The 12,349-nt window shown below is 46.9% G+C and overlaps 1 protein-coding gene across 8 annotated transcripts in view; it reads right to left on the bottom strand.

Moving 5' to 3' along the window:
• TACC1 (transforming acidic coiled-coil containing protein 1) overlaps nt 1-12,349 on the bottom strand; it is a 95,971-nt gene that overhangs the window by 71,099 nt on the left and 12,523 nt on the right. Inside the window, exon 1 of one of the 8 annotated variants that reach the window (XM_087969616.1) lies at nt 3,304-3,936. The exons of 6 other annotated variants lie outside the window; for them this stretch is intronic. In XM_087969616.1, coding sequence (XP_087825742.1) covers nt 3,304-3,506 — 203 coding nt within the window. In that variant the 5' untranslated portion in view covers nt 3,507-3,936. Of the gene's footprint in view, nt 1-3,303; nt 3,937-12,349 lie in introns of those variants that run through there. One more of the 8 variants, XM_087969618.1, reaches the window with a different exon arrangement.

Raw genomic sequence — 12,349 nt, 5'->3', positions numbered from 1 at the left:
CCATCCCCTTGCCATCACCCTTACCTTCTCAGGCCAGGTGAGGAAGGGGAGGGCGAGGGGCCAGCCAGTGATGGGAGAGGGAGCCTCAGCAGAAGGCCCAAAGAGCCCCATGCGGCTCTGGAGCTGTGGGTTGCCGACACCTGATCTAGGGGGCTTCCCTGCCCACTGTCATCCATTGCTGGGTGACAGATCTCTCTTCTTTGAATCACTCTGCACAGGTATTATGTCAAATATAAACCATGTTGTTTTAAAGGACAGGCTGGCGATTGTGCTTTGAAAAGCGGACCAAGCCCAGGCAACACTTCAATTTGACTTCATTTAAACAGCATTCCAAGCAAATTAAAATAGTTTTAATACAGTTTTTTAAATGGACGGAAGCAATTTGTCGAGCCCAGCCCAAGAACAATATGAAACAATCCAGTTACAGGGAGTCCTCAACGTAACAACAATTCATTTCATGTCCCTTCAAAGTTACAACGGTGCTGGGGGGGAAAGGGATTAATGACCGTTTTTCACACTTATGACCATTGCAGCGTCCCCATGGTCACGTGATCAAAATTTGGATGCTTGGCAACTGACTCAGATTTATGATGATTGCAGTGTTGACAAGCCAAGTCAACGAGGAAGCCTGATTCATTTAACAACCGTGTCACTAACTTAATGTCTGTACCGATTCACTTAACAACCAGGGCAAGGAAGGTTGTAAAATGGGGCAAAATCCACTTAATGAGTTTCTCACTTAGTGGTGGTAAGTCGAGGACTATCCCAACTATCAATCGGATGACTTTCTACCCGTAGACGAGCGTTTTATGGAATCACGGTATCTTTGGGCTATCATGTCCAACCACCTGCTCCATGTAAGAATCCACATGTCTTGAATAGATTGTTCTTCTACTTCTCACGTGGCTACTTGGTGAAGAATGATCTCAAGACTGCAATCACACCCTTCGGACAGCTGCCCTCATCTAAACGCTTTCCCCTGTGGCATAACTCTAGATGAAGGGTCTTCAAACTTGGCAAGGTTAAGACTTGTGGACTTCAACTCCCAGAATTCCTGAGCTAACATGACTGGAGGAGGAATTCTGGGAGTTGAAGTCCACAAGTCTTCAAGCTGTCAAGTTTGAAAACCCCTGCTCTAGAAGCCATCTTACTCTAGATCAGTGATCTCCAACCATAGCAACTTTAAGACTTGTGGGCTTCAACTACCAGAATTCCTTAGCTAGCTTTAGACCACTGCTCTAGATGACCAGAGATGGTAATGACCGATCACAGAATCAACTCTCTGCCCCCAAAATGACAATATTGAAAAGGCAAAAGTTTGGCTCTGGGAGTTGGCAAGTCCAATGAGCAGAGGGCACAGGAGGAAAAACAGCCACTCTCTCTAGAATTTACTTCTGGACTCAATTTAAGTGATTTCTCAATCCTTCCTAATACCTATCTCTTCCCACTCATGACTATAACTGTGTTGCTTTACAATTTATATTGTTTTGTTTCCTAATATGATTTAATTGCTTGTTAGTAACCTATGGCTGTCACTAAGTATTGTATCTTATGATTCTTGATGAATGTATTTTATTTTTTCTGTGTACAGAAAATGAATGTATTTTATTTTTTCTATGTACAGTGATAGTATATGAATAGAATAGAATAGAATAGAATAGAATAGCAAATGGAATAGAATTCTTTATTGGCCATTGGCCAAGTGTGATTGGACACACAAGGAATTTGTTTTGGTGTAAATACTCTCAGTGTACATAAAAAGAAAGGATACATTCTTCAAGAGTCAAGAATCATCAGGTACAACACTTAATGATAGTCATAGGGTACAATAAGCAATCAAAACATACTAGGAAACAGTCCGTATATATCGTAAGGATACAAGCGACACAGTTACAGTCATACAGTCACAAGTGGGAGGGGATGAGTGATAAGGAGTGATGAGAAGGTTAATAGTAAGAGTAGTGCAGACTTAGTAACTAGTTTGACAGTGGTGAGGGAATTATTTGTGTAGCAGAGTGATGGCGTTCGGGACAAAACTGTCCTTGTGTCTAGTTGTTCCGGTGTGCAATGCTCTATAGCGTCATTTTGAGGGCAGGAGTTGAAACAGTTCATGTCCGGGATGTGAGGGGTCTGTAGATATTTTCACAGCCCTTTTTTTGGGACTCGTGCAGTATATAGGTCCTCAATGCAAGGCAGGTCGGTAGCAATTAAGCACCAAACCCAAATTCCTTGTGTGTCCCATCACACTTGGCCAATAAAGAATTCTATTCTATTCTTCAGAGATTACGTGGCAGCCTGGATGCCCCAGTGTGTGTGTGTGTGTGTGTGTGTGTGTGTCCCATCAACTAGATCTGCCAAGGCAGCTGTTCTGAGCAGGCAAGGAAGGTCGAGAGAAAACATCCACTGACCTCCTCTGAAGGAGATAGCAAGCCTCTGGGTCAGCTGCTGACCCCCTGAAGATAAAGCAGACCAGGAAACCGCCAAGGCTGTAGGAGGGCAGCGTTCCCAACACATTTTGCATCCTGATGTGCTTCAGCTAGGGGGAGGGGTATGGCATTTGCTGACACATTCGTGGCCCGAAGGACTCACCAAGGCTTGGAGGCTGATGTCCAGATGTGGCAAAAAGAGTCAATAAAGGCCTGTCCCCAAATCAACTGGCCAACCCGTAAATCGTGATTAGCAGCAAAGCGGAAGCCAAATGGATAGCAATTCAGGGCGCCATGTGCCATAGGCCACCCTATTGCGCCACACCGTGACTTGCTTCTTTGGGCTTAGCCATCCTGATGGCTTCTTAACCCCGATTTATGGTTTAAGAGCCTGTTGTACCACCGACCATGGCTAAGGGGTGAAAAAGCCAGCCACGTCTCCCTCTGGAATGCGAGGCGCCCAGACACGCGTGTCAGAAGAGGCGAGGCGCCCAGACACGCATGTCAGAAGAGGCGAAGCGCCCAGACACGCGTGTCATTCACCCACGGAGTCCATTCCCTACGTTCTGGTGCCCTGGGCTCGGTTCCCAAGTTTTTTTCTCTTTCCCCAGCTGCTATCCCCGGACGCGCAAGCCGACCCTGCTGTGAAAACACGGCGGCTTGGTTTAGGACCGAAGCCAGCGCCCCCCAAATCTCCAGATGTGGCCCGGAGGTGCAAAACAAAAAAAAAAAAAAAACCACCTCTCCGCTTGCAAGCGACCCCCAGCCCCATCCAGCGCCCCCTCTCGCCTGACCCGCGAGCCCCCCTCGGAGGCCGACACGGGTCCGCCTCGGCGTTCGGAACGTGTGAAAAGCCACCCCAGCTGCTCCGACTTGCCTGAGACTCAGCGACTTGGTCTCCGCCTGCGCCGCCGCCGCCGCCTCCTCCTCTTCCTCCTCCTCCTCCACTGGGCCCCTCTCCCCGTCGGCGTCGAGGTCATCCCGCTCGGGGTCCGGGGCTCCGCCGCCTCGCACGGCCGACCAGGTCCACTTGGCCCACTGCACGGGCGAGAGCAGCTGCCAGGAGGTGCTGAACGCCATCGGGGAAGCCTTCAAGACGGAGAGGCCGGGGCGGGCGGCGGCGGGATTTCGGAGCCGAGCCGGCGCGGATGCGGTCAGCCGTGAGCCATCGCTTCTCTCTTTCTCTCCCCCGCCTTCCTCCGCCCCGCCTCGCCTCGTCTAGCCGCCGCCGCGGCTTCCTCCCGCGGAGCAGGAGCGCCCGGTGGCTGCCTTTCCGCGGAGGCGCGTCGGTGGGTGCTCGCAGCTCGCTCTGCCCCGGGCACGCAAACCACCCGCCCCTCTTCTTCTCTCCCCCCCGGGGAGGGGGGAGGGTGGGGAACGGGGACTCCGGTTGGCTTGGCTGGCCAGAGGCGTGGGAAGGGGATGGAGAAGAGGAAGAGGAGGAGGAGAGCGTCCCCGCCCGGCCACTCCGTTCCCACGTTCGGGGCTCCTCCGGGCTGGTTGCGCAAGGCTTGCGCGCTTCCCGATCGCGTTTGCTGGCTGCGAAGGCGGAGTGCGCCCGTCCTTAGTTTCCCCCCTAAAGGCCCTTCCTTTAAATGCGAATTAAGGGCTGGCGAGGAAGAGACAGCCGGGGAGGAAGAGCGGGTACCCTGGGTTCTGGCGCGCGCAGGCTCCCTTCACACATTACATTCAGCCTTAAAAGGCATCCTTCCCTCTCCTCCCCTCCCTCTCCTAAGTACAGCAAAGCCTACAAATGAATGAAGTTGCTGCTGTCTTAGGGATGGGGGGGGGTGCAAAATGCCCTTTATGGGAATGCTCGGGTGGGTTTGAAATCCGTCTGGATTCGGGTGGCACAGGGAAGTAAAAAGGTGTTTGGGCAGACATGAAGGGACCTGCAGATGATGGAATGGATTTTCCTTCTGCAAATTCTGTTCCAAATGGCAACTTTCATTCCAGGCCTGATTCTGGGTTTGGTTTTGGTTTTTTTAAAGTTGTGGGTAGATTTCCTCAAACAGGAGGCATCCTCCATCTTATCTTTGGAGGTGCACCAGTTGTGCAACGTCTAGCCCCTGCAAACTGCCCTTTTTAAAATCATTGTCCTTGGCTGACACAGGAAGAACCAACTGAATGGAAAAGGGCCTTTCAAACTCACCAAGAACTGCTTGATTTTCTGTATATTTAGTTCAGTTGCTACTTCCGTTTTGTGTCACTTCCTTCTGACATCACACTTCAGCCACCTTGAGTAGCAAAGTGGATGCAAAGAAAACACTCACCGCCAGCAGCTTAAAAACTCACCAGCTTCACGAGCTGAATTCAGTCTAGTTCACAAACCCTCATTTGATGTCTAGGCTGGCAGGAAATGGTTTCCTAATTCTTGGGTTCACAGGACACGCTGATGGATGAGATAACCACAAGAGCACCGAGCACATGATCCGTTATCATTGAGAGCCATCTAGATTGCTGGTGCGCTCAAATGTCCTGGGTAAGCTGCATCTTCGGAGCAACGGGGGTTGTTGCTGTTGTGTTGTTGTTTTTTTGGCTGTCCCTTGAAGGCTATCTTTTCCAAGTCCAGGTTGAATTTGGTGGACCTGAAGCTCTCTTGGCTTCGTTGCGTTCCAACGTTCAGAACTTTACCTAACGAAATCAGTTGATGGTGTAGGAAGTTAGCACCCACCCCTCTCCTAGGAAAATGAAATATCCTAGGAAATATTAAAAAGGCAGAATATTTCCCCTAAAAGGGAAGTAGAAACTCAGAGAGGCAGAAGCTTAGCCCCCCCCCCCCCCGCTTTGTAAATTGGGCGGGCCTGGGCCAGAATATTCTACATAACAAAGGCCTCTACCCATCTCATCACCTGGGCTGGGAAGATTGCATCAGCCAGCACTCAGGTGAAGCCATGTGGTCCAGACAAAGCCTACAAAGTTAGCTAAGACCCCGCCCCCTGGGAGTCTGACAGCCAATGGGAAACATTTCTTACACAGGAACAGGAAACAATAAGGTGGGGTATAACTAAGGGTCTCTCAGCATCTCAGCCCTTCTTTTCCTTCACTCAGCATCTTGAAGCATGTGATCGTCCTTTTCACTTTGGAGCTCCAAGCCATATGGTCCTGTCCACCATTAAACCATCTTTCCAAACAGCCTCCACGTTTCCAGTGTCTTTTTCCCCACTTGGAACGGAACCCAGAAGAACATTTCTTCCAACAATTGGAAGTGACAAAGGAGCTGTAGTGGTCCATAGGTTAGAATGCAGCCCTGCAAGCTAACTCTGCCAACTGCCAGCAGTTTGATCCTGAACAGCTCAAGGTTGACTCAGCCTTCCATCCTTCTGAGGTCGGTGAAATGAGGACCCAGGTTGTTGGGGAACAATAGGCCGACCCTACAAACCATTTAGAGCAGGGGGGTCAAACTCGATTTCATGGAGGGCCGCATCAGGGTTGTGTTTGACCTTAAGGGGCCAGGGTGGGTGTGGCCAGCTTGACATCACTTGTGTTAGGGGTGCCTGTGATCGTCCAAGTGCTCTGCCAGCAAAAATGGGCTCCAGAGCTCCGTTTTTGGCTGCGACAGCCTCCTACAACCCTCTGCCAGAGAAAACGGAGCTCTGGAGGGCCACACGCGGCCCTCCTGAGCTTTGTTTTTAGATTAGCAGATTAACAGAGTTGGAAGGGACCTTGTAGGTCATCTAGTCCAACCCCCCGCCCAAGCAGGAGGCTCTGCATCATTTCTGACAAATGGCAGTCCCAATTTTTTTCTTGAAAGTTTCAACTGCTCCAACTTTCCGCTACTGGTTCTCCAGAACTGGTCAGAACCTGCTGAATATCACATCTATCCAAGAAGCTTTCTTTTCTAACTGACCAAGTTGGGATGAACAAAGCAAGGTCTTTCTATGAAGAACGATGCTTGGCAGGAAGGTTAGGTGCCAAAGCTCTTCTCATCTTTCAGCCAAGGCTTGTCCTTTCCTTTCCAAATCCCCCTTGTGAGGACCTCCTACCAAAGGGGGTTCCAGCATTTTGTGCTACGAGAAAAGCAATGCCTGATTATAAAAGATTCCAACCGGCCATTCAGAGGGAACACTGAAGTTCTTTCTTTTGCAGTGCGAACAATGAATGGGAGCTTTTTGAGACAACCGTCCATGAAAACGCAGCTGAAACATTCCCACTGCTCTGGCACAAAGTTTGATTTGGGAGCAGGACAAGAAATCCACCATGCCAAAAAAGAAAGGAATTAAAACGGACCATTATTAATAAAACACCGGACAGATTTTTTTCTGGAGAGTGATGAACATTGAGGAAAGTTTTGAGGTGGTTTGCAAAAAAAAAAATCTCCTGCCAAATGAAATTAAAACGACAGACTTATCAAACCAACTAAGAAGGACGCACAAACACTACCAAGCCGACATTCTGCATTTACCAAATGGAGGAATTGTCTTTCTTAAATAATTTTGCAGTAAAACAGGAGGCTCAAAAATGTGGAATAAAATTTATACTCTAACAAAATCTGCCGCATATAAAGAAAACCAATACAAGATGTTTTACCGTTGGCATTTAGCCCCAACAAGACTTGCAAAGATGTATCCCAACCTAAACCCTAAGTGTTGGAAATGCAAACAAGCACAAGGTACCTTTTTCCATGTCTGCTGGCTATGCCCGGAAATTTAAAAATATTGGATCAAAATACAAAAATGGCTAAATGAAATCACCCACTGTCGAACAGAGTTGAAGACTGAATTGTTTCTCCTGGGAATTATTAAGGATAAATACCCCCAAAATATTAAATATTTGACTCTACATATTATTACAGCAGCAAGAATTGCACTAGCACAAGCTTGGAAAATGTCTACCATACCGTCAGATTGTTTAATAATCTGAATTTTTTTTTGAATGGCCAGAAATGGATAAGACCCACCATAGAACTGAATAACAAGGAAGACTCGGAGTATTATGCAACTTGGAACAATTGGTATCAATGGATAGACAAGTAGAAATAGGAAAGGTATAGGTTAAAAATAAGATTACATTTATTTATATATATATATATATATATATATATATATATATATATATATATATATATATATATATATATATATATATATATATATATATATATATATATATATATATATATATATATATATATAAAATTAATGAGAACCTGTTGAAATGGATGAATATTTGGAATGTATGAATATGGCCAAGATTTTTTTTTGTACTGTCAGAGAACGATGGTGAATTGTATCAACTCATTTTTCTTTTTATAGACATATTTGTATTTTAATATCTTAATAAAGGCTTTTAAAAATTAAAACAAAACAGGAGGCCCATCTTAGATCTATAGGCCAATGGTGGCTAAACTTTTTGGGCTCCTGTGCCAAAAATTGTGTGCTCGTGTGCCAGTGTGCCAGCACCCAGAAAGCAATGTGCGCGCTCCTCCACGCCCTTGCGCATGCACATGCAATCCCTGCCACCACCCCCTTACCTGCACTGCGCCTCACAGCTGATTTTCAGCTGGTTTGAGGTCTTCTTTGGGCTCCCAAAGGTTTGAGGAAGGCTTCTGCGGGTTTTGCAGGACGAATAATAGGCCCGTTTCATCACTTCCGGTATTACAGGAAGTGATGAAATGGGCCTATTATTCGGCCTGCAAAGCCTGGGAGGCCGAAAAGGCTTCAAACCAACCAAAAAAACAGCAGTGAGGTGCACACATGCGCAGTGAGGTAAGTTTGCCTGCGGCTCGTGTGCCGGAACAAATGGCTCTGCGTGCCACCTGTGGCATGCATGCCATAGGTTCACCATCACGGTTATAGGCAGTCCTCCACTTACGACCATTCATTTAGCGACTGTTCAAAATGGCAACGGCACTGAAAAAAGTAACTTACAACCAGTCCTTGCACTTATGACCACTGGAGCATTCCCACAGTCACATAATCAAAATTCGGGTTCATGGTGAACAGCATGGATTTACTGCAATGGAAGCATCCTGGGGTCATGTGATTCCCATTGGAGACATTTTCATCTGGTTTTTGACAAGCAAAGTTAATGGGGGTGGCTGGACTCAGCAACTCTGGGGATTTATTTAACAATTATGGTGCAAAAAAGGCCATATAATTGGGTATGACTTCATTAGCTTGCTTAGCAACAGAAATTCTGGTCCCAGTGTGGTCATAAGTTGAACTCTACCTGTTTCCTGAATATGGTAATGAGACAAAAAATGTTTTTTTTTTTCCTGGAATCTTTATTTTGCGGGAGAGGGGATCCTTTTCAATTTAGAATCATCTTCCTTTAGGACAAATGTCTGCAAGAAAGAACAGCCTGTAACAGCCCTGGTGGCGCAGTGGTTAGAATGCAGTACTGCAGGATCCTCCTGCTGCCTGCCGGCTGCCTGCAATTTGGCAGTTCGAATCTCACCAGGCTCAAGGTTGTCTCAGCCTTCCATCCTTCTGAGGTCGGTAAAATGAGGACCCAGATTGTTGGGAGCAAGAGGCTGACTCTAAACTGCTTAGAGAGGGCTGGAAAGCACTGTAAAGTGATATATAAGTCTAAGTGCTATTGCTATTCACACTATTTTTTAGGAAACTCTGAATAGGGTTTTGCAATAGGGACTGCCCTCCCACCTTCCTTCCTTCCTTCCTTCCTTCCTTCCTTCCTTCCTTCCTCCCTCCCTCCCTTCCCTCCCTTCCCAGTGATTAGCATTGCAGGGTAATTCAGCCCACAGCCAGGGGTTCGATTCTCGCCGGTTCAGGGTTGACTCAGCCTTCCATCCTTCCGAGGTGGGTAAAATGAGGACCAGATTGTTGGGGGACAATATGCTGACTCTGTAAACTGCTTAGAGAGGGCTATAAAACACTGTGAAGTGGTATATAAGTCTATATAAGTGCTATTGCTATTGAAACCATTTTTTTCCTCTTCTGCACCACTATATCTGGCTGCAAAGTTTCAGGGAATCCTTCCGGAAATGCAGAGCAAAGCACCTGACTTCATTGGGCCCTGAGGCTAATCAGATTCAAGTCAGGTTAATATTTAGATGAGACACCATCAGGTTGTTCCAGCACCAGAAGCTAGCTGGGGAATTAATGTCCCGATAAAAGAGAATATTTATAGCTCCAGGTTGAACTGTAGAGTCCTCAGTGCTCTGTGAGCTGGGTGAGGGTTTGTTTTTTTTCCCCCGCAGACATTTCATTACCAGACTAGGTAACATCATCAGTGCACTGAAAAACCACGAAGCTCTGAATTAAATGTACAAACACCTTAAAGTGACCAAGTTTGAAAAACACTGGGCTAGATGGGAAGAAAGACATCTTCAAAAAGGCACTGGCAAATTGTTTTCATCCTAGAAAAATGTGGGGATATGTCCAGGGGTAGGATTTACCTGGTTTTGGCTGGTTCAGATGAACCGGATATTAAATTTATAGTTGGTTCGCCAAACCAGTAGTTGAACTGACTGGCTGGCCCCGCCCTGCCCACCCCTCCCCTCCCTGGAGGGTCCACGTGGCCCATTTTGGATGCAGGTCAGTGCAGGGTCCATGTGGAGGCTCTGCAAGAGCAAAAAATGGCCCTCCCAGAAGTTCCAGAAGTCCAGCCACAGGCCTGCTTCCAGAGGGCCTGTGATGACCCATGGTGTGGCACAAAGGCAACACAGTCAGATAATCAGTAGGAGTCCCTTGATTAGCTCCAACTTTTTCCCCAATGTCCTGGTTACCTTCTGGCTGGAGAAAAACTCTCCTAGGAACAGCTGTTGGCTGGAGAGAATCAAGTCCAAAACATGGTCAACAAAAACTGTAACTATAAGTCCAATCGAGGCAAAAGGAGGTAATTAGTCCGGTAGGGCAGGAGAAGGAATTCCAGACATGAAGGAATGGCCATGATTCAACACAGTTGGGGGGATGCCAGGAGTGCAGATAACCAAAGTCAACACAAGATAAACTCAGGTTTGCTCCCAGCAGACGCCACACTCAGCATGCATCTCTTTTAAACTCTCTTTCTCAAGTGTGCCTAATGAAGGGAATCAGGGCCCTTTCCTCCCCGTAAGCCATGCAACACGTTGCTCTCTTCTCCGTTCCTCCCTGTGTGCCCTAGGATGAAGAGGGGGTGGGCATGGGTCTTCCTCTGAACTCCCTCTCCCTTGTTCTCCCTCTCCCCTGCTCTGCCCAGCCGGACTTTGTCCTTTCCCAGTTTCCTCCACAGCCAATGGAGCTACACTCCCGCTCCCTGTCAGCTATTCATCTTCCTCCTCAGATTCAGACTCCGACAGGGGCATAACAGGGTCTCTGGAGAATGGGGGAAGCCATATTCGCATTCCCAGAGGCCTGAGGGAAGCCTCCAGACTCTGGGGAAGGCAAAAACGGCCCCCTCAGAAGTTTTGCTAGGCCATGCCCACCATGGCCACACCCTCCCAGCAACCGGGCAGAGAACCACTTGTTGGGATGTTTGAATCCCACCCCTGGATATGTCTACCATATTCTCCAGGGGTCATACACTTGATTTAAGGGAAAATCAAAATCAAATTGTTCACTTTACAACTAGTAGAGTCTGTTGTCTTTGCTAGAGGTACTTCCATCCCACCTTTGAGATAGTTACCTTCTGAGGAATCTCCTATATGCTGACACAAACCCCTCTCTGATTCCCCTGCATTTCTGTCTCTGCATTTCTCTCTCTCTCTCTCTCTCTCTCTCTCTCCCTCCCTCCCTCCCCCACATCTTTTGGACTTGTGGGGAAGTTGTAAAACAGTGGTCAAGGATAAAGAATGAGTATCAGTATGAAGACATCAAGAAGCAGGAAAAAGATACACCGTTCAAATGATTACTCTTCGTTTCATTTTCAAGAGGAAATACGACAGCATCGTCCTGGTTTTTCAAAAGTGTACAATTGCAAATGTAAGCTGAAGAAGCTTCTTGGATGAGAAGTGAAACTTCTTCAAAGAAAAACAAGAAATTTAAAAAAAGCAGCTTTGGGACAACCATGACCTGAATGACTGTGAATCTACTTTAAAATATTTGCAAATGAAAAAGTTTGCTGAAATATTCTGGTTATTCCTGAGACACAAATTTAAATTTCAGTTCTTAAGAAATGCAACGAAAACCCAGAAGTGGTGCAAACCTGAATTTTGAACACAACTGTCACGACCAAGTCAAAACTGGATAGTGTTTTAGGAAGGATCTTTCAATGAACAGCTCTTAATCCAAGTGAAGAGTTTATACTTCTTAAAAGAGTTTGGTGCAACTCAATGCAAACTGTTGCATTGAGGTGATGCAAACTGTTGCAGTTTTATTTTCTTGAAGAGATGAACCCAACAGGAATAAATCTTTTCTTTAAAGGGGCTGTTCCCTCCCACCAGAATAAATAGTGTCCATTCAAAATTAAGCGCTGGCGACAACACAATTATTTATTTTAAATACAGCATTTGCTCAATCAAATTTGCCTCTGGGATGACGATATTGGCCTATCGCAAAGGGCTATTTCGGAAGGACTTCAAATATGAGAAGCTACTGAAATATTTCAATTACACAAAGGCCACAAGGTATTATTTAAGAAGTCCAAGGAAAGCTGTGGGACAATTTTGGTTGTGGTTTGCAAGGAACAAAGTTGGGTTCCCCCCCCTGCCAGCCAGCTGTTTAGCCAGCTGCCCAGCAGAAAACAGGATGTAGGTTTCCTGCTGTCGTGGGAAGTGAGACTCTATAATCCTGAAGGATTTCAGGAAGGAAAGCCTTTCAGCCGCTTCCCAGCAACTCTGCAAAATATTTCTAGTTTCCTGCAATCCAGGTTATAAGGAAAAGGGAAGAACCAGCTTATTCGTTGTGGCCTGTCAGTTGCAAGACCCCTCCAGCAACCGAATCAGGTGAGGAGGTGGTGTGGGAGTCAGGATCAGCTTCAAGGCAACCTGAGAGCTCCAAGGGGAAGAGGGAATGGAGCTGGCACAGAGAGAGAGAGAGAGA

This window comes from Notechis scutatus, chromosome 7 (genome assembly GCF_049901735.1).
Source record: "Notechis scutatus isolate UNSWTSFEM ecotype Mainland chromosome 7, rNotScu1.2, whole genome shotgun sequence".
Lineage (NCBI taxonomy): Eukaryota > Metazoa > Chordata > Lepidosauria > Squamata > Elapidae > Notechis > Notechis scutatus.
Note: the sequence above shows the minus strand (reverse complement) of the source record. Positions and strands in the feature narration are given on the sequence as shown.